Genomic DNA, 20,145 nt, shown 5'->3' with positions numbered 1-20,145 from the left:
GATGATGATGATGATGATGATGATGATGATAATGATGATGATGAGGACCCTCCGTGGGGTCAGCTAAAGTGAGTAATCCCGCCTAAGAAGTGAGGTCCCTCTTTTCAGCTATCTTGGCTTCTATTTGGGAGAATGGTGCACTTGATTACAGCTAAAAAGGTGACCCCTTTTATTCTTCTCGGCAAGTGTTCCCTTCCTGACGAGTTTTCCTTTCGGTTCATGGTGATGTATTTAGATTATTCCGGTACACTTGGCGGACTTGCTCTTATTCACGTTTAGAGAAACAAATTGTCCTGATTGGACGCTTTCGAACAATATCCGCTAGTGTTTGGATGACCCACGACAGCCTTACTAGCGATTGACAAGCAACACAGTTTACGTCAACTGAAATAAACTTACAACATCACAGTCGGCGCACATACTAAACCGGTCGGTTGTGTCTAAGTCCACCTGATCGTACCCCCTGGAGGGTAAAAGACTACGCTCAGCTAACTACCTGGTTCATAGTCACCTTAGCCATTATACACACGTTACAAAAGCCAAGATGCAAGGCCCCACTTCACTAGTCGTTCATTCAACTGCCATAGTGAATATTTAATGGACCTTTCGGTGACCATAAATGCGTGAACATTGCTGACTAAACCTGACAAGATACTGGGTTTAAGAGTTGTATCGTTCACTACGTTGACATTTGAGATTCCCCACGTTTCTTCTCTCCTTATTTGTAAACCCAGGCTCCACTTTTATGGTTAGGCCTGTATATGAACTGGCGTTTGTGTGTCCTTGCCACTTCACCTATTAGGCCTTGAGGTCATCCAGCCATTTTGTGACTGATTTTATGCACGTGTGACTGTCTCACGTGGGATCGTGTTTGCTCATTTGGTTAGTACTTTCGTAGTCCAAGTAGACCATTTGTTTTGGATGAATATCCACTGTCGAAGCTTGTACAATTTATGAATTTGTCTTACATTAATATTATCGTATAGAAACGCAGCTCCGACTCTGTTTCTACCTTCCCAGAGATTCTCGTATTACACGTGATTCGAAGACAACTCTTGATCGTTACAATTGTTTCTAACCGATAACACGGGCTTGGGTGGAATACTTACTTTCTGGCTAGTTAAAGCTAGAATGGATGGAGAAACATCAATGACACTAAGATCATTCCAGTCGAATTTGAGTGCACTCCCAAGTAGCAAGTTCACATTGCCGAAAATATCAATCCTTGTGCCAGCAACAAGGGTTATTTGCCAGAAAATAAAAACCGCCAATCTATGTAACACTGTCCTGACAAGATCAGGTTGTGAAACGTACGCTGTGTGGATTTTTGTGCATTTCTTACGCTAAAGAGACCTTAATTTTTCACAGTTTTCCACACAACGATTAAGACACAATACGACAAATGAAAAAAGCGAACGGGAACTTGACGTACGATCTTACTACAAGTCCCTTTGTTTGCTTCCCGTCCAAAACTTGCTTATTTTATTTCAGTTGATTGTGGATAGACCCGAAATACATTTTCCAAAAGGTGCGGTGAAATGTTTTTACAAACTTTACACACGTTATCAAATTGGCCATCGCATTTTAGAAATGAATTTGTCGGAACATAAGCTACTTAATGGATTTTCACACTAACCCCAAAAGGTGGGAATTGCATTGTGACTGTTTTTGGGCTGTCTGATGGCCGACTCTATCCTATCCAATCCGCGAACGGTTGCCAGAATACTCAGCATACCGCTAAAGCATACTTGTGGCATAATTCTCATGAGAACTTTCTTGGTGCCTGTGGAAATCCCCAATTCGTCCCTGTAAAACACTCAAGCGTAGATGAGAGCTAACTTCAACCTGGCGACAGTATTTACGCATGTCCTGATCACATGTTCCAAAGTATCTACAAAAGACTCATAGCGTGTTGAAAAAAAAACAAGATTTTGTGTTTGTCTTACCAAGGGCCTATACTTCACAGCTTGGATGCATGGTGATTGCTTCCACATTTGCGAACGTGTCTTCTTCTCCTTCTTCTTCTTACCAAGGTGGGAGGGCTGGATGAAGGATCCCATAAATGATCTCTAAGGAATAGACTGGACTGAACTGACTAATGTTCTTCTCTTGTGAATCGGTTTTACCATTTAACCTAAAGTAATCCTCTATACCTGGTATTCTGGTCGAACGTGGTCCATTGGATGACCTCCCGTCATCGTTCGGATGACTTGGAGTCGATGGTAAATCATTGTTTATCAGGCATCGACCGAAAGACGGAGTAGTATCAGCCACCTTTGTTTTCACTATCATCAAACTTGCATGATATGTTCTTTGAACCATGTTCAGCACGGTTCAAATTAGAATGATTCATCCAAGTGAAACGCGATTTTGCCATTGATCGATATGTCGCTTGCAGGTTCTTCCATACGTCAGTGCGTGAGAACGCGGCAATGTGTCACGTTGGTCGGTCTAGTTTAGTGTTGTCAGGCCGTCGAGTCACAAGGACAGCTATGATGCGATCGACCTTGCCCCCTGAGGTGCAGCGCTCAAGAGAGTTTCGAGAGTGATGTTCTGGGCTGCTGGCTACGTTGACTGGCACGGAGCGAGACCAAGTCTGATCGCAACTTTTGTTGAGTGCCATACCAAGGAGGCGGAGTTTGTACGCGCAAGATTTCGCGGGTAATTCATAGAAAAAACAACCTGTGCATGAACACACTGGTTCTATGGATGCTGTGTTTCACAGATGTCTCCACACCGTCTTTATTTTGGCGAAGTTGGATGATTCGATCTATCTACTGTTAACTGCAACTCTCAATTTTGGCTAGTTGGATAGACGATTGTGAATTATCTGGATATGAAGCAGAAGAAATTTCATGCTTGGGCTCAGTACTCCTTACGAGATCATCCACGTTGAATTCTGAGAGGTTTTTTATTGATCGGGGATATTCTGTAGTGGAAATATTTAGGCTAGCTGAAATAGTCATTTTTTAGCAAAGTTATTCCATTTTGTGGGAGCAAATTACAAAGTTACCATAGTTCATCGGCATTTATCCTCTGTCCTTGAACCCTCATTAGCTGAAAAACATTCAGTCAACGGTCCCTGCCAAACTAGGCTAGATGGTGTAATTTCATAGGTTTCGCTCATTCAGTTATTATTCCTGCCATACCGGAAGGGTGGTGCCATCTTATGGAGAGGGAGAGATAGAAAGAAGGAAAGTACTTTCAGATAAATTCGCGGAATGATGAATCAAAGCGATCAAGCAATGTGTCTGTTGGGTCTTGTCACTGCTGAAGCTACCACGTAACAGAGTGTGCCTGGACAAATGTATCAAATCTTACGCTATTAGCTAAAAGTATAGTCTAAGGGGTTCCCAGCCGAAATGAATGCAAACAGCAAGTGGTTCTACAGATCTAGCACAGTCCACTATTTACGCTGACCATACATACTTCCACGTTACTACACAGACAACACAGAGACACGTGAAATTATCAGTAGGTAAGTTTTCACTGATGATAACAATAGATAGCTGAATCTGTCATTTAGTGACTCTGATGACGTAATTTCTCCAGAACCGTAGATGCTTGTATGCATGTAGACAGCGTTAGCATAGAGGATCGGTTGTTTCTCATGGTATTCTCATGACGGCACAACTAGCAATGGTTGGTCTGAATGGAGCTGACACTGCATGAGCATTCTATACGATTGACTTTCACCATTTTCACCGCCAACTAAAAATAGCTGGTCAACGAGGTGGTACTGAAGCATGGCGTGAGCACTGAAACATAGCGCCTTTATTTGAGCTCCGCTTGGTTCCCAAACACCATTGGAAAATTGGCACGGAATTCCTAAATGGAGAACTTTTGACGAGTAGTGCGACTCTATGAGGGTGTCTGCCGGAGTAGAGATTGGAAATAATTATCACTTTTGTAAAACCCCGCGTGACTAGCACATTCAATTTCGTGTGATGATTTCACCGCGGTTTCGAGCGGCAAATGGGATTTTTACTTACCGCGCCGTTCTGGTAAAACATACGCCAACATATTTTGCATTTCTTTCCTTGTTCGGAGTAGCTCCCTTGCCAGAGGAAACAGTTGTATCACTTGATCGACTGTTTCTCCGAGGCAACCATCTATGCAGCAACAAAGAACAGGTAGTTTCTGGTCATACAAATAACCGAGTAAAACCTCACGAGCGAACAAAATGTCCTTCATCACGGAACCTCTCAGAGTTAGGGAATATGTACTCATCTGCAAACAAATTTGGTTTTGCGGGAGACTGGAACCCAGCTGAATCTCTCGGGTTTTGATGATGTTCTCAGGCAAGTGAATGTGTTGCATGCACCAGGCCGCCTCATGTTTCAGTCGCCACGCTATTTGAAATATCGCGATACATGTATATATTTGTATTGGAATGTACTTTCTAAAATCAACAGCCCACGAGTTATTTATGGACAGTTACTTGAGAGAATTCGTTATGAGAACAGGCTCAACATACTAAAGTAATTTTCTTTGTTGAACATGATTTAACTGATAATGTAACTATGAGTTAGTACATATCGCCATTTAATGAGACACTTCACAGTTTCAATGTTGGTTGAAGATGGAAGGATGGCACTGTTGGTTACCATCCCTTCAACGTTTATCTTCAACCTCTTTCTCAGTTCGGTTACTACCTCATCAATGTTTACCTTCAGCCACTCACATAATTTGTTTAACGCATGCACACCCACTGTTTTCGCTCCTGTTTTGATTATGTCATGAACATTCGCCCCACGACTAACAGAGGTTATTGGAATCTTATCCTAAGACAAACAATGCAAGCGCATCCTCACTCACAACGTAAACTTATATATATGCGGTAAAACCACAGCAGGATGCCGACACTCGTCACTTCACACAACGCCTTGGCCAGAGTCAATTCAAACCCACGCACGACTCACTGTGCAGAAGTCTGGGCTCGATATGGGTTTGGATTAAACGACAAGAAACAGGTCAAATTGCAACACGCTCGGTCAAGACTGTGTTCTACAAACCTCGTCTGCATCTACTACAACTTATCAAACGAGCAACTCGATAAGTCTCATTCCTTTTTGTGTATTATTCAATTGTACTAGTGTCTCTGGTAGCCACCACATCTAACTGTTTATTGTTCGTGTTATTCACCTTCTGACCTTACCTCGAGTAAAAGACAATGGCACTAACAACACAAAGTGATGGCTCACTAGTTATAGAATTCAAGTCAACCGTTTCGTTGTTACATCCTTGTGTGTCGTTTTGTCCGATTTTAGCTGGTGTTCCTGCTGTTTCTGAATATTTAATATGGTTGTTTTCACTTCTGCCCGTAAGTTGTTGAAAACGCGTTCCGCGAGCCCACGACCGATTTGGAGCTCATCAGATAAGCGCTGTCCTCGAGTTTCCGTGCGCAAAAGTTTTTGAAACAGGCTATGTGGTTACCATGGTATCGACCAGGTTACTTCTAGCAGCTGACCAATCGTTGTGCGCAAAACAGTGTTTCAACTCTACATGTTTTACGTCTGGCTCTGAGGACAATAAAGGGAATATTAACTGCATTAAAGAAATGTTAACATGTCACAACACGTGACTTCGCTTTAATTACATTAGTGTTTCGATTCAATCCCAAAAGTTGTCTGGACTAATTATTGTATGGGGCATTTTCGACACCTAATTATTTATTTAGCTTACAGTAGATAATGACATTATTTAGGTATTTAGTCGCTCGTTTATTGAACGGCTACCATTCCACCAACATTCAACGAAGTAGCTGTAAAAGAGGAAGCACTACATCTTTGCAGCGGGAACTCTGTGGTCAGAGTTTTCTGAATATTTCGCGAAGTGGCTAAACGATAGGAGAGAGAAATTCCCGTCAAACACATGTAGTATGTGGTCATTTCATCGACGACTCAGTAGTGTCGACCATACTGTCGCGTATCTTGTGAACTCAAATTATCAAATATCAACAAAATTCTCGCTTGGTAGTACTTCAGTCATTTTACGTTAAACCCCTAGTGACGGGACATGGTCTACAACTCAGTCGGCTACTTAGTATTGTACGGCGCTGAGTGCACCATTCATCTTTGTCAGTTGTGCAGTTGCACAATATGCACTCATCGCTTACGAACCACTGCATGGATTTAGATTGGAAACGGAAGTTTCCCGATCGGTGCTAAACCAGGGCTTAAAAACGATAATCGTTCAGCTGTAACACCCTTTCGGTGCCTAGCTGCCATGTCACCCGAAGGGAACACGAGGGTTGGGATGCCGCCAGGTTGCCTGGAGATGCAGAGCTCGGGTTTGAACCACGGACCTTCCTCTCATGAAATTCGTGTTCTAACAACTGAGCTATCTCTACGGAGAACCAGTGGAGCAGACAAATATGCTACTGGTGGAGTCCAGTGAAGTGTTCCCTTTAAGGTACCCTGTGCAATGGGACCAGCTAGGAATGTCGAGATTTAGGTGCTCGACAGCAGCCCTCTGTACACATTTCACAGTCGTATTCGCTTTAACTGAACTGCCCTGAAGAAATACGTGTTCCTCCGAGGGGGCACAGGTGACCAAATATTGCTTGAATGGCTCATGTGTAACATACATTTTTCACCATAAATGAATGCGCTCAGTCTTTCACTATGATTAATATTGGAAAAATTGTTCCTATGTCACTTATTTGCTATCCTCGGTTGTAAGACAACTCAGTGCTATCTCAACAGACATGATTCAATCAACTTGATATGAACGCTAATGCATTTCTTTTCAGACCGATAAGCCATTCAAGTCAGTCTTTCTGTCACGCAACAGCCATTGGCGATAATCATTATCCTACACTTCCCTGGCAAGATATTCATCTCGTCAGTAGCCCATCTGTCTTGATCTAATCAGCGTTCATTCATTCTGTTTTATAAAAAAACAATGCTTTTGGCGAGATGGCTCAACGTAGCAATCACCTTAGCAACCAAGTAGTCACCGCCATTGAATGCTGATGTCTGTCCTGGCCACCACGTGATGGCAATTTAGCTACTAGCTATGGCCTGATGTAATTATTGATTACCCACTATGTGTAGCAAGAATAACTCTTTGGGTTGTACTGTTTTCGGTGTCAGATGTTGGGACTGTTTACGAAACAAACTGTGCCAGTGTGGTATCTAAAAGATAACGGGACTCAAAAATACAGATTACAAAGTTCGCTGTTTGATAGAAAGTTGCCTAGCATTCAGTGCACAAGCTCTTATGATCAAGGAGACCGTGTTGACCATTACACTTGTGGCGGACCGGCTGATCACAAGCGTCTGTGCGAATTAGTTTTGACCACAGGTGTCAGATTTGCACAGAAGGATGTATACCGCAGCCGGCAGTCTAATTCGCGTAAAATTCAGGTAATTTTCCGACGCCCGGTACACTATATGAAGAGCACAAAACGATAAACCGGTTTCTTCTTGGGTAATAGTAATCCCGGTGTGAGTATTGCTTGCTTTTTGTGCAACGCAGTCGAGTTCACATTCTGGATGGCTATGTCCGGGTTTCTATCGTGTCTTGTGAGAATATCTCGTTTCTCTGCCAGTCAGACAACGTGTGATCTGGACTTAAAGGAACCTTCCGTTCCATGTAGGTTTCCTCTGCTTCGTTCTCCGAAGTGTGCCAAGCTGGCAAGCTGGTGAAGTCTCATTTCAATGATCTGCTCTGTAAACAGAAATATGGCTTTGTCATGCGGTCTCCATCGGGCCCATTTAGACTACATTCACGGATAACCTCGAAGTGGGTTAAATGACCTCTACTCTAGACGTATTCATTTACAGTGACTACTCGCCTTCAACCTAACAAAGCGGAGCCCGAAAGATATTTCAACAGCATTTGACCAAACTCACCAGAACACTGAGTTCATCGTAGAGTTGGGAATCCAGAAGCTCCACTGGCCGGTAACAAGAATGAATCAGAACGGACCCCAAACTATGGAACAGGTGACGCAGACCTTTTAGTCTTCAGGTTGGGCGTGATTAATACTACACAAACAGCGAAGATTTATTTTCCGTACTTTCGAGTGCCACTGTTTTTTTATCATAGATTGTTAGCAATGTTGTGGAATGTAGGTAGCTCGGGTGCACTGTTTGGTTGTTGGTCTGTTCGCCAAGCTTGGCAGTTGGATTGCGAATGTTTCAGCACCAATCGAGGTGACATCGTCAGCGCAGAGTTGAGTAGGTGAATTCCTCCTATTCTGCCTGTGATTATACAGCTTCTAAACAGTTTCTGGTAGTTCTGGAAACGGTTTCGTGTAGTTTGACTGGTCTCCTGTGAATCTGAGGTGGTCTCAATCTCTGTTGTAAAAAGCTTGAGGACCGCACCTAGAAAACTGGGCCTATTTACTATCTCGCTGTTCTAGTGGCGTTTCAAGGAGTTTCCAGTCTCAAGAAGAGGACAGCACGACTGTTCGAATGAGGGTAGTGAGGACATAAATTCATCAAGTCCACAACTATCCACAGGTGACCAAAAGTCGTCGGCCTTATTTCAAGCAACTCTAGCGCTTTCTGACCAGGGGATCAGAAAGTGCGGGACACATCTTGGCCAGTCGCTAGGTCGTTGTTCTAGGCAAGGGGCAATCTAGTCAAATCAGTTGATCATGAACATACTACCCTGTTCAGGAGTGTTTGTTCAGGTGCATTGCACTCAGCTAGCATATCACACGACCAGACCACAACGTCCTGCGGGGCCAAGATGATCTCCCACCGGTAAGCAAATTTATGCTCTAGTCCTTCTCGCATTTTGGGTTGCAATAACCGGAACCGGAAAAACTCTTTTGAAGAGATTCGTACGGCCACGGTCCATCCAAGCCCCGAACAAATGTACACTTTGTGGTTACAGTAGTTGACAGGCTGCATATAATATCTAATCATCAAGTTACTACTTACAGGTGCGGGAATTTTATAGCAGTTTGACGTAGAAGAGATGGAACCATATAAACGTGAGAAGAGGCCCAAGCACCTAAACCTAGTGTAGTGAAACCGAAAAGTCAGACCCCACAATGTCCTTTGGCTGTCTGGGCGATGTCTGGCTTACTGCGGAGGTCACACGTGAGGTTCATTGACTGCGCTGACAGATGGCGACTGATAAAGCAATCAGACAGAGGTGTCACAAAACTATGTAGACTTCAAGTGCATACGTGAGATTCGACGCCGCGTCCAGTACAACTGATAAACCATTCGTACAATAAGCTTGGGGGTCTGGAGTTCACGGTTAATCCAAGAACATTTACTGAGTTCCTATTCAACATTACGAAGATTTTTATGAGACTGACACTTGGTGCGGAGTTTGCAGCCAGTCATGATGGACGTTGGTTCCAAAGAGATGTTCACTCCAGAATTTTTCCACGGCAAATCTGAAAAATTAAGAAATTCGTTTATCCCGAAGTAGCGAATTGGTTTTGGAAGTTTTAGGACAGAATGAAGTAATACATGCACTTAGAAACATCATGATGGGACCAGTCGTGTTTTTCACCATATTTCTAGTAACAATACGTGGAATAGAAGAAAATTCAGAACTACCGGGAACAAAAACCGGGCAGAAAATAAACAGGACGTGGAAAAAAGGCGCCTCAAAAGTGTAGTTGTCGGCATTCTGACTATTCCGCTGTTAGAGAAGCCATCCGCTCACAGGCACAGGCTTTTGCAACTATCCACGTTCAGCCTACTGGTGTGTATCACGGGCTCACAGTAGAGTCGTAACTGGGATTGCAAATTAGACCGTTCAGTGGAAGCATTTAAAGTAACGGAAGCCACCTTCATGAGGTGGGAGGAGTGAACCAAGTGCCAAATGAACTAAATGAAACATAGGAAGTCGCGATTTGGCCCCAGCAATGGGTGACACCATCTAGAGCCGAGCTTTAGAATTCAAGGTGACCTGGAGTGAAATATCTGCTAATGGGGACTTATTTCAGTTAGCCCATCCAAAGTCTTTGACTTCAAGGTCTGACTTACAAGGCGGTACGGGATGACCTGGCGTGAGGACAAGGCACTGTGCACAGCTAGTTCCTTTCGAGCTCAGAGGAGTTGATCATAGATAAATTCTCGTGCTACCACTAAATACGGAGCTCAGTTTGTGCTGCGCTGCCCTCCGTAAGAGACGCTTTCGATACATGCTTAGTCGTTCCCGTCCTTTTGGACGGGGAATGCATTGCGTGTAGGTTCCTGCAATATCTATCGAAATATCCCGCTTCATTGCCTGCTTGTGGCGGTAAATGGCGGTAATTACCGTCCAGCTATCCTGACATATGCATCTGATCTAAAACGGATTGGAAATGCCGATATTTATCAGCGTTACGCTATTTGTTGTTCTGTTACCGCCCAGTTTGGTGCAATGGAAAACTAATCAGCGACAGCAGAGAACTAGAAATCATGTTCTTTCAAAAGCATTTGTTGTCTTTCGTAATGCACTACTCATAAGATTGCTGAAAATTCGTCGACAGCTCACGACCGCTTTCGCCCTTATTGGGGCTCATCAGGTAGGCGCAGTTCCCGAGTTTCCGTCAACCCTATGTTCTACTTGAGACCAAATTGCACGAAATACACTAATTTGCAAACTAATTTGGTTTTTCGAGAGACTCACATGGAACCCATTTGAATCTCTCGTTTGTGATGTTCAGCTGGGTTCCAGGTGAGTCTCTCGAAAAAAACCAAATTAGTTTGCAAATGAGTGTACTTCGTTTGCCGTCTTCTTTGATTTTTTTGTTCGCAGAAACAGGCAGGCTGTATCCTGAGACGATGTCGCTGGAAGTGAAGCAGTAGCATCCCAGGGTTCCAGTGTTGGTTGACAAGATAAAACCATACTCAGCTCAGTGTTTCAGGTGAGCACCATACTGAAAGCGATGTGGATCTGAAGTAAACTGACGCTGTTTTTTACTGGTCAAGCTGGACACGTTCTGGAGTCTGTGCCATGATGGATGGAGATATAACCGGTAGCAGAACGATAGTGATTGCTTTGTCTGATTAGGCATTCCACCAGTGGTTTTGATAGAGTACTGTAAATGTGCCTTCATTAGCACTCAGTTGACGGAGGTGACTTTGAAATCAAAGGCTGGACCATTTTTAATATAAATCCGAAGCCATTCCCTTTTTGGCGTGTTGCTTATAGACAGAAATAAATGATTTAAATCGTTGGAATCATATCCTCCGAGGGGGGTCATTGCGTGTTTTTGATCGTTTATTGAGGGGGATCGTTGTTTTTAATGTGTGTTCTGCTCCATCCGGCACTGGGCATGTTGGCCAGTGGCTAATTGAGGGTCCCGCATTTTGTTCACCTCAGAATAATTCTGCAAGCTATACAAAGATATAAGTAAATTTTACTCGCTTTGATATCGCAGCGTTACTGAAAATCTTGCTCAGGTGGTCAGTCATTTGTTATATCTTGAAATAATTGAGGTACCGGGTTCTGTCTTAATGCTATTTTTACATACACATCATCAACTCAGCCCAGTTTGCCTCTAACTTAAGAATGCACCCGAACTGCCCGGCAAATCCGATCCTCACGTGATGCGGGAGTATTACGTGAATACGTCTAAATTCATATCGGCCATTGTTCAGTCATAAAAAAGACGCTATTCGATGCGCCATCACAACACACTCATACGTCATGAAACCCTATGGACAGTTGAGGTGAAAACCGCCGAGAATACTGGTTACAATGCCAATGGCATTCTTTTCAGTTTCGCCCTTCTTTAACCCTCTACTATTTTTCCCGAATAATGTGGGATAGTATCATGGGAATGTAATGTCCCCTTTTTTCGATCGATCGGATTTACGCTTAGGACTTCTAGCACGAGCTTCCGTATGCAGACATCACTAAACTGTCCTTTAATCGGAATTGAGAATATGAGACAAAATTATGGACCTTATTTGCTGTCTGTTCGCAAAACCAGACGAGTACTACTACCTAGAAATCGACGTCTACACAGTCGAGTTATAGCCTCTATTTACAAGAATGCCATTGAAATTGTAACCACTATTCTCGGCGGTTTTCACCTCAACTCAATGAAAATACACCAGGGAGGGACGACGAAATCCTGTAACCAGCAAGCGAGTTTTCTCAGGCTGTTTGTAATGTTTTTAACTCTCCACAAGTCTGAATTAGCCTACCTGGATCTATTGCTGTATACTTTGGTCAAATTAGTCAAGCCCGATCAGCTGAGACGGGTTTTTCCCAACTGGTAACGTGCAGGGTTATGCGCAGTGAAATTGAGTAACTGTCGGTATTCACAACCTGTTTATTCGCCTTCATAGAGGAGGTAGAATTTTTAAATAATTTCACATAAGAACACAAAAAGGCGAAAGGACAGGGTCGGATCTGGAACTTGCTCAAACCGCTAAGCTACAACTGGACCGGATCCAAAGACCTACAATCTGTACCTTCATTCACACTTCGTGTACCTAAATTCCTGTCAAAGGATGCCTACCTCTGTGGCTTTCAGTCAGGACAGATGCCTATGAATACGTGTGGAATAGCAACTTTTTATTTCTCTTTTGAAGTCACACAAGGAACTCACTTATACGCCAACTGCTGGCCCCGTTAAATGGAAACATAGTGAACCAGTATGGAGTTGAAGTTCATATATGTGACCTGGAACAGAAGCAGAAGATTCCGAGTTCGAATTTGACCCCTGGCCCCTACTTTTCACATGCGTCACGTAGGATCTGGTTCCTACTCAGGTTCACGGGCAAAAATACGCCAAAGAAAGGAGGACACTGATGAAAGTCTCCCACCAGCGTGAATAGGTAGGACAGTTTCCGCAGGACGTTTCACTTCCTGTAAGGAATCTAATATGATCGTGAGGTTTCACGAAAGACTGGCAAAGCCATTCAGGAAATTTGAGAAAGCCGTTGTTTTCAACCGTAGTAACAGTCGAAATATCCTTCGAATAAATTACTCACTTGCAGGCAATTGAAACTAATCGTATGAAGAGTAATCCCCAGGAAGATATAAATGTAATCACCAGGGCTTTCGGATTGGTTATAACCATGCTTCCGGTGGCTTTTTTGGTCTATAAATACACCTGTTTTATGGGGAATGACATGTAGAAGGCGTCGTTGGATTATCAGAAAATGACATGCGACGGACGAATTGCGTAAACGGAAAATAGTAACCCGCAAAATATCATTAGTTTCATCACCCAGTGAAGTTTTAGTCACCTTGTTGCCACTGCGAGACAGAATGCATCGGTCTTCACATTCTTCACACCAATACTGTCATTTACCCCATCAGATACAACCGAATAGCAGGAACTAGAACAGCTTCAGCATATGCAGCCCTGTATCCGGTTGTTACATTCTTTGCATAAAGCACCATAGCTTCTCGTGATCATATGCGTAATTCACCGCTCCATATATGTGTGACGTGTTTATTTTGCGCTGTAATGGAGCTGTAATTTCAGAGTCAGTTTTGAACCTCCAGGTGAATTCAACCTGTTTATGGGCTTGCCGCGTTTTCTAGCATCATTACCACTGTTTTCCGGTTTTACTTATGTCGCAGGGATTGAAATGGATATTCATCTTCTTATGGACAAGCAAAGGAAACCCAGAACCAAATCGACGTACTATGGAGCCTACAAAACGATTGCTTCTTCAATTCCCCGAATATGAAACGCTACACCAAAGACACCAATCTTTATCAGCTCGTACGTCCTGGTCATTACTAAGTCAAGAACGGCTGATGTGAGCACCTTTCTTGTTACATCGCCTTACCAGATATTAGGGGGCACTCTTTTAATCTGCTTAGTTTAACCATCAGTTTGAAACAGGCCATATATAAAGTCTAAATAATACAGTATCAACAAAAGTTACAGACAATCCAATGCCCTTCTTGTGTCTCATCGGATATACTTCGTTTCAGAATCTTCATTGAGCTTATTCTTCAACTGAACATCAAACTGTATTTGTGTTTCTATGAACACTCATTTGAAAATTAACTTTGTGGTGACGACCAAACTGAAGTTTACCCGAATCACTCGCCTATAGGCTGGGCTGTTATCACGGAGGTTCTAGAAGGTGACTTGGTTGTATCGAATAACACCTAATGTTTCATCTTCATAATCCCAATGGAACCAAATAGCACATGCTTTATTCACTCCTAACAAGCCCACGTGACAGGGACTGGAGCATTCAGTTTGAAAGAATTTTGTCACACCTCAACAAAATCTGCTGAAAGCAATCGTGAACAGCTGAGAATTATTGGAATCAAGGGTGATTTTGGGAAAGACATGTCTATCGAGGAATTACCTTTATTTCTCTCACGGCACCTCCTCCCAAACAAGATATTTCGTTGCACAATAATTTGTGTCAGAATTGTCTGATGACCTAGGAATTATAAATTTTTAAAAAAAATTTTAATCTGGATAATCAATGAACTACCAGCCCATGTTGAAGTTTGTCTCCTACATATGAATCTGTTGGATTGAAAATAATGGAATATCACGATCTATAGAATAGACAGTAGTGTTTTGGAACTTTTTCCATTGTAAACAAAAATCAGAGTTGTAATTGATATACATTAAGCAAGAGGTTGTATGTTTTTATTCGCTACTTCCGTCCGAGGTCACGTGACAAGTCAAGAATCGGACAGAGGAGAAAAATCGATTCGCGTCCTGGAAAATGCTGTCTGTCGTCAAGGTCGAATCAATGCTAGTCTGGCGATCCGCTAACAGTTTATTAAAGCACTCATTTCCGACAATAATGTGGAGGAGCGCTTGGCTGGATAAAAACCAAAGCCAAGGAGGTTACAAGATGAGAAACTGTGACTGCGCGCGAAATATTACCAATAAATAGAATGCACTGAATTGAAAACGATCCGATTTATCCACGAGTTGCTACGCCACCAGGATATCCAGTGATAGAAAAAAACGCAAGTCCGTTAAGTGTAGGACACGAATACAATAAAACATCAAGAGTCTTTTGACATCTTCCGATATATTTGTTAAAGGTTTGTTAGGAACTTCGAAGAAAGGAAACAAACCCACACAGATCCTCTAATGGGTCGTATTGTATGAAATATTTGTCTACACGTGATTCATTGATCGTATTCCTTTAGTTTCCATTCTAAATCGATCTAGGATGGCGTTACTCGAGCCAATATTTTTTACACGGCATGTAACTCCCGAATAACAACGTCCAATATTTACAATAAATAGTTTGTTCTGAAATCGTGGATATTAAAATTACCCTCGAAAAGCTCACGTGACCAAGCCAGTTAAATGAGAATTTCACTGCCGCATAGTAATCGGTGAAATAGAGAGAAGTAAGCAATTCTTCTTGCTATGTGAACAGATTCACTACTCATTCATCTTCAAATTGGCGTAACGCGCACTTGGACCTCGAATTCGAGATTCACCAAATGGATTCACATCAGCTCACTTGAGGTGCAGGGAAGAATTCTACGTCTTGCCACAAAGATATCAACGATAACTATGCATGGTCATCAGGCCTCTGGAGCATTCAGTTTGAAAGAATTTTGTCACACCTCAACAAAATCTGCTGAAAGCAATCGTGAACAGCTGAGAATTATTGGAATCAAGGGTGATTTTGGGAAAGACATGTCTATCGAGGAATTACCTTTATTTCTCTCACGGCACCTCCTCCCAAACAAGATATTTCGTTGCACAATAATTTGTGTCAGAATTGTCTGATGACCTAGGAATTATAAATTTTTAAAAAAAATTTTAATCTGGATAATCAATGAACTACCAGCCCATGTTGAAGTTTGTCTCCTACATATGAATCTGTTGGATTGAAAATAATGGAATATCACGATCTATAGAATAGACAGTAGTGTTTTGGAACTTTTTCCACTGTAAACAAAAATCAGAGTTGTAATTGATACACATTAAGCAAGAGGTTGTATGTTTTTATTCGCTACTTCCGTCCGAGGTCACGTGACAAGTCAAGAATCGGACAGAGGAGAAAAATCGATTCGCGTCCTGGAAAATGCTGTCTATCGTCAAGGTCGAATCAATGCTAGTCTGGCGATCCGCTAACAGTTTATTAAAGCACTCATTTCCGACAATAATGTGGAGGAGCGCTTGGCTGGATAAAAACCAAAGCCAAGGAGGTTACAAGATGAGAAACTGTGACTGCGCGCGAAATATTACCAATAAATAGAATGCACTGAATTGAAAACGATCCGATTTATCCACGAGTTGCTACGCCACCAGGATATCCAGTGATAGAAAAAAACGCAAGTCCGTTAAGTGTAGGACACGAATACAATAAAACATCAAGAGTCTTTTGACATCTTCCGATATATTTGTTAAAGGTTTGTTAGGAACTTCCAAGAAAGGAAACAAACCCACACAGATCCTCTAATGGGTCGTATTGTATGAAATATTTGTCTACACGTGATTCATTGATCGTATTCCTTTAGTTTCCATTCTAAATCGATCTAGGATGGCGTTACTCGAGCCAATATTTTTTACACGGCATGTAACTCCCGAATAACAACGTCCAATATTTACAATAAATAGTTTGTTCTGAAATCGTGGATATTAAAATTACCCTCGAAAAGCTCACGTGACCAAGCCAGTTAAATGAGAATTTCACTGCCGCATAGTAATCGGTGAAATAGAGAGAAGTAAGCAATTCTTCTTGCTATGTGAACAGATTCACTACTCATTCATCTTCAAATTGGCGTAACGCGCACTTGGACCTCGAATTCGAGATTCACCAAATGGATTCACATCAGCTCACTTGAGGTGCAGGGAAGAATTCTACGTCTTGCCACAAAGATATCAACAACGGAAGTGACGAACTACGACTCTTGAACGATGAGTCAAAAGTGTGGCATCGCATGCACATTTGTGTGGGCCGACCGTCAGAGCACTTGTCGAGTGTGCAAGTCCCCAGGCTTGATTCTGTTGCACCCAGCGCTTGTCTCGTCATTTAATTTATGTTAAATTGATTCTGTTACTCAACACAACTACCAGTTATTTCAATATTCTTCGCTTTACTTAGTCCGATTCTCTACTTGCCGAATTTGTGTTCCACAACTGTTGGTCTGGCTCATCGAAGATAGGGTGAAATGAACAGGGTGTTTTCCGTGGTCTGAAGAAATATCCAAGAATAAACAAGAAAATCATGGATCTTTGCAGTTCACACAGCGTGACCGACAGGAATGTCCGAGCACACCGTTGTCCAGTTCCTGTCCAACTGTTTGATCACCTCAGACCGCCTGTAGGACAGCACTGATCCTGACTGGGGAAACCGGGTCTTCAATGGTCCTCCGGCTTGATAGCGCCATTCTGAGTAAGACGGATGAACAAAGTGAACATGTCTTCGCCTCCAAGGCTTGGTTGTATGTTCCACTTTCCCGTTTTTCGGTGATCCAAACTGTAACAGCTGGTACTAACGTACCTATGACACGCGGTTGATTCCGAATAATTTGTAAGTAGTTTTGAGACAACGCTATTTCTGTTGATTTTGTGCGAAAGGATAGCCCATCATGGGCAATAAACTGCAAGGGAAACCGAACAAGATAGAAGGCTATAAATCACATCTTGCAACAGCGCAGGGGACGCAGACATCTGGCAAATTTATTTAGTTTCCTTGCACAAAACTGATCTCTTGCTACTGGCTGAACGTCAGATTGGACGGCTGAAATCGTAAGCATGAACTTGCGACACCGATACAACCATTTCACGTGGTTCGGCTTTAGTTACATGCATGGTGGTATATTGTGGCTGGGGGTGATGCGGAAGAATAAAAGCATGCCGCAGTGTTACTTGGAATGTACACTGCGCTACCGCTAATTGTCAGGTTATAGTATGCCGTCTAGTCAGAAGTCAGAAGGTTTTAGTTATTGAGTTGAAATGACCACATTACTATTGGTTTTCAAAGGCTGCCTGGTACTACAAGGGCTCCGCGTGTTCAGATAGTCATGTTTACCTCATTTGACATATTGAGGATACACTCCAAATGTATCGGCCTGTCGATTGTACCAGATTGTGAATGTCTCGACCACACCAGGTGGTTTTCTATGCGAGTTCTGCTGTCGGATCTACCATACCATGTACCAGTTTTTCACTGAACTGGACAACAGAATTTCGACAGATACACTCATTTGCAAATCATTTCGGTTTCCACGGGTGACTCATGTGAATCTCTCGTTTATCGTGTTCCTCAACTGGATGTGTTGCACAAAAGCTGCCTCATATTTCAGTTGCTACGATATCTGAGATATCGCAGTACATTTTCATGAAGGAAACTACTCAAAAGGCTGCTGAAAACTCTTCGACAGCCCACGACGGTTTCGCCCTTCTTGGAGCTCATCAGTTAGGCACAGTCCAGAGTTCCCGCCAAACTTATGTTATACTTGAACCCAAATTAAACTGGTTTCCTTTATGAAAATATACTGAGATATTTCAATTATCACATCAACCGAAACATGATGCGGTCTTTATGCAGCACATTCAGTTGAAGAACATCATGAACGAGAGGTTCACTCAGTCTCCAGTGAAAACCAAAATGATTTGCAAATGAATGTATTTGTCGTAATCAGTCCAATTTGGGTTCAAGTAGAACATAAGGCTGATGGAAACTCAAGGACCGCGCCTACCTGATGAGCCTCAAGAAGGGCGAAACCAGCCGTGGGCTGTCGAACAGTTTTAAGCAACCTTGTGAATAGTTTCCCTTATGAACAATAGGATCTTTATAGAAGGAGGATCTACAAAGGCCCTACTCGTATTTCTTTAGTCTGTAAAAACCAACAGCAACTCTTCTTACCACTACTTCAACGTTATAATCCCAAGTTATTTTCGAGTGTTTCCTATCTGTTCGATCCCTAATAGAACCTGTGTCACGGTGTTCTCTGGCAACGTAAGTACTTCTCAGTGGAAGAGGTGAACCAGTGATGAATGAAACTTCTTCTTACGTCAGTTCAATCCTATTGGTGCTCAGTTACTTCCATACTTCTCATTTATGGAGTGTGATACTGAATAGGACACGTTAAAAAAAATCAAATTCTGGGGTAGACTGCAACTACGGGGTGTCTCATGATAAACGCAAAAATTAATACCAATGTTAAAACTTTAACACCAAATTAAACACTTATTATTTCTTATGTAGACATACATGCAGTATGCAGGTTTATTGTAAATAAACTAATATTACAAAAAATTTGAAAAAAATCGCCCCTTCCTTCTATAACAAGTTGGAGGCGGTATGAGATGTGAGACGCAGCATGTTTAAATTCTTCAAGCGTCACTCGTGCACACTTCTCTTCAATTCTTGCTCTTAATTCCACTAAACTCTTCGGTTTATTTCCATGATATACGTGAGCCTTGATCATTCCCCAAAACCAATAATCCAGAGGTGTGAGATCGGGTGACCTTGCGGGCCAAAATTTTGGAAATCCACGAGCAATGGCTCTCATTAGAAAATTGCTCTCGGAGGTGAGTTCTCACTTGGTTTGAGTAGTGGGCTGGAGTACCACCTTGTTGAAATACGGTCAATGGCTTCTTGTGCTGCTTGAGTTGCGGGATAACATGCCTCTGCAGCATATGGAGGTAACTGTCGCCGGAAACCGTAGCATCAAAGAAAAAGGGACGCAGGAGACATTTTGAGGAGAATCCCATCCACACATAGAGATGAAGGGAATGGAGATTATGGGTGAGGTAGTCGTAAAGAGCTTCACGAGACCATATCACGCAATTGTGCTTGTCGATTATGCCATCCACAGAGAAATCTGCTTCATCGCTCCATAAAATGTTGGAAACGATTCCTTCACTGTCCAGCAACCAGTTAGCGAACCTGACAGGCTGCTCCTTACGTGATGTTTTGTAATAAAGTGAAATGATGCGGGTACAGATGAAGGTGGCGTCTAGTAATACGATGCGCGCTGGCGCGGAGAATACCGGTCAACTGAGACACCTGAGTTATGGACGAAGATGCCATGGTGCTCTGGGACTGAAGTTGCTCGACGGCATTCTGTACAATGGGCGCTCTTTCATCACTCAGAGACTTTCTCCTCTTGCCAGAAAAATCCAATATAGATCCAGTGGACTCAAATTTCGCAATCAAGCGTGTAATGGTCGACACGGTGAAAGGATCTTTGATGATACCATGTTTGGTTTCGTAACCAGGACGTGCAGCGGTGGCGCTTTCACCAAGGGAATAATGGAGTTTC

At 42.6% G+C, this 20,145-nt stretch overlaps 1 protein-coding gene across 1 annotated transcript; it reads left to right on the top strand.

The window, feature by feature from the left end:
* Positions 1-10,282: 10,282 nt before the first annotated feature.
* Positions 10,283-18,365, top strand: T265_03598 (hypothetical protein; the record flags this gene model as incomplete). The annotated part of the gene is made up of 2 exons (XM_009168117.1): positions 10,283-10,486; positions 18,165-18,365. 2 exons carry the CDS (start codon positions 10,283-10,285, stop codon positions 18,363-18,365), a joined length of 405 nt encoding a protein of 134 aa, XP_009166381.1.
* Between the last annotated feature and the right edge of the window lie 1,780 nt (positions 18,366-20,145).

The sequence above is a fragment of the Opisthorchis viverrini genome (assembly GCF_000715545.1).
Source record: "Opisthorchis viverrini unplaced genomic scaffold opera_v5_52, whole genome shotgun sequence".
NCBI lineage: Eukaryota > Metazoa > Platyhelminthes > Trematoda > Opisthorchiida > Opisthorchiidae > Opisthorchis > Opisthorchis viverrini.
Note: the sequence above shows the minus strand (reverse complement) of the source record. Positions and strands in the feature narration are given on the sequence as shown.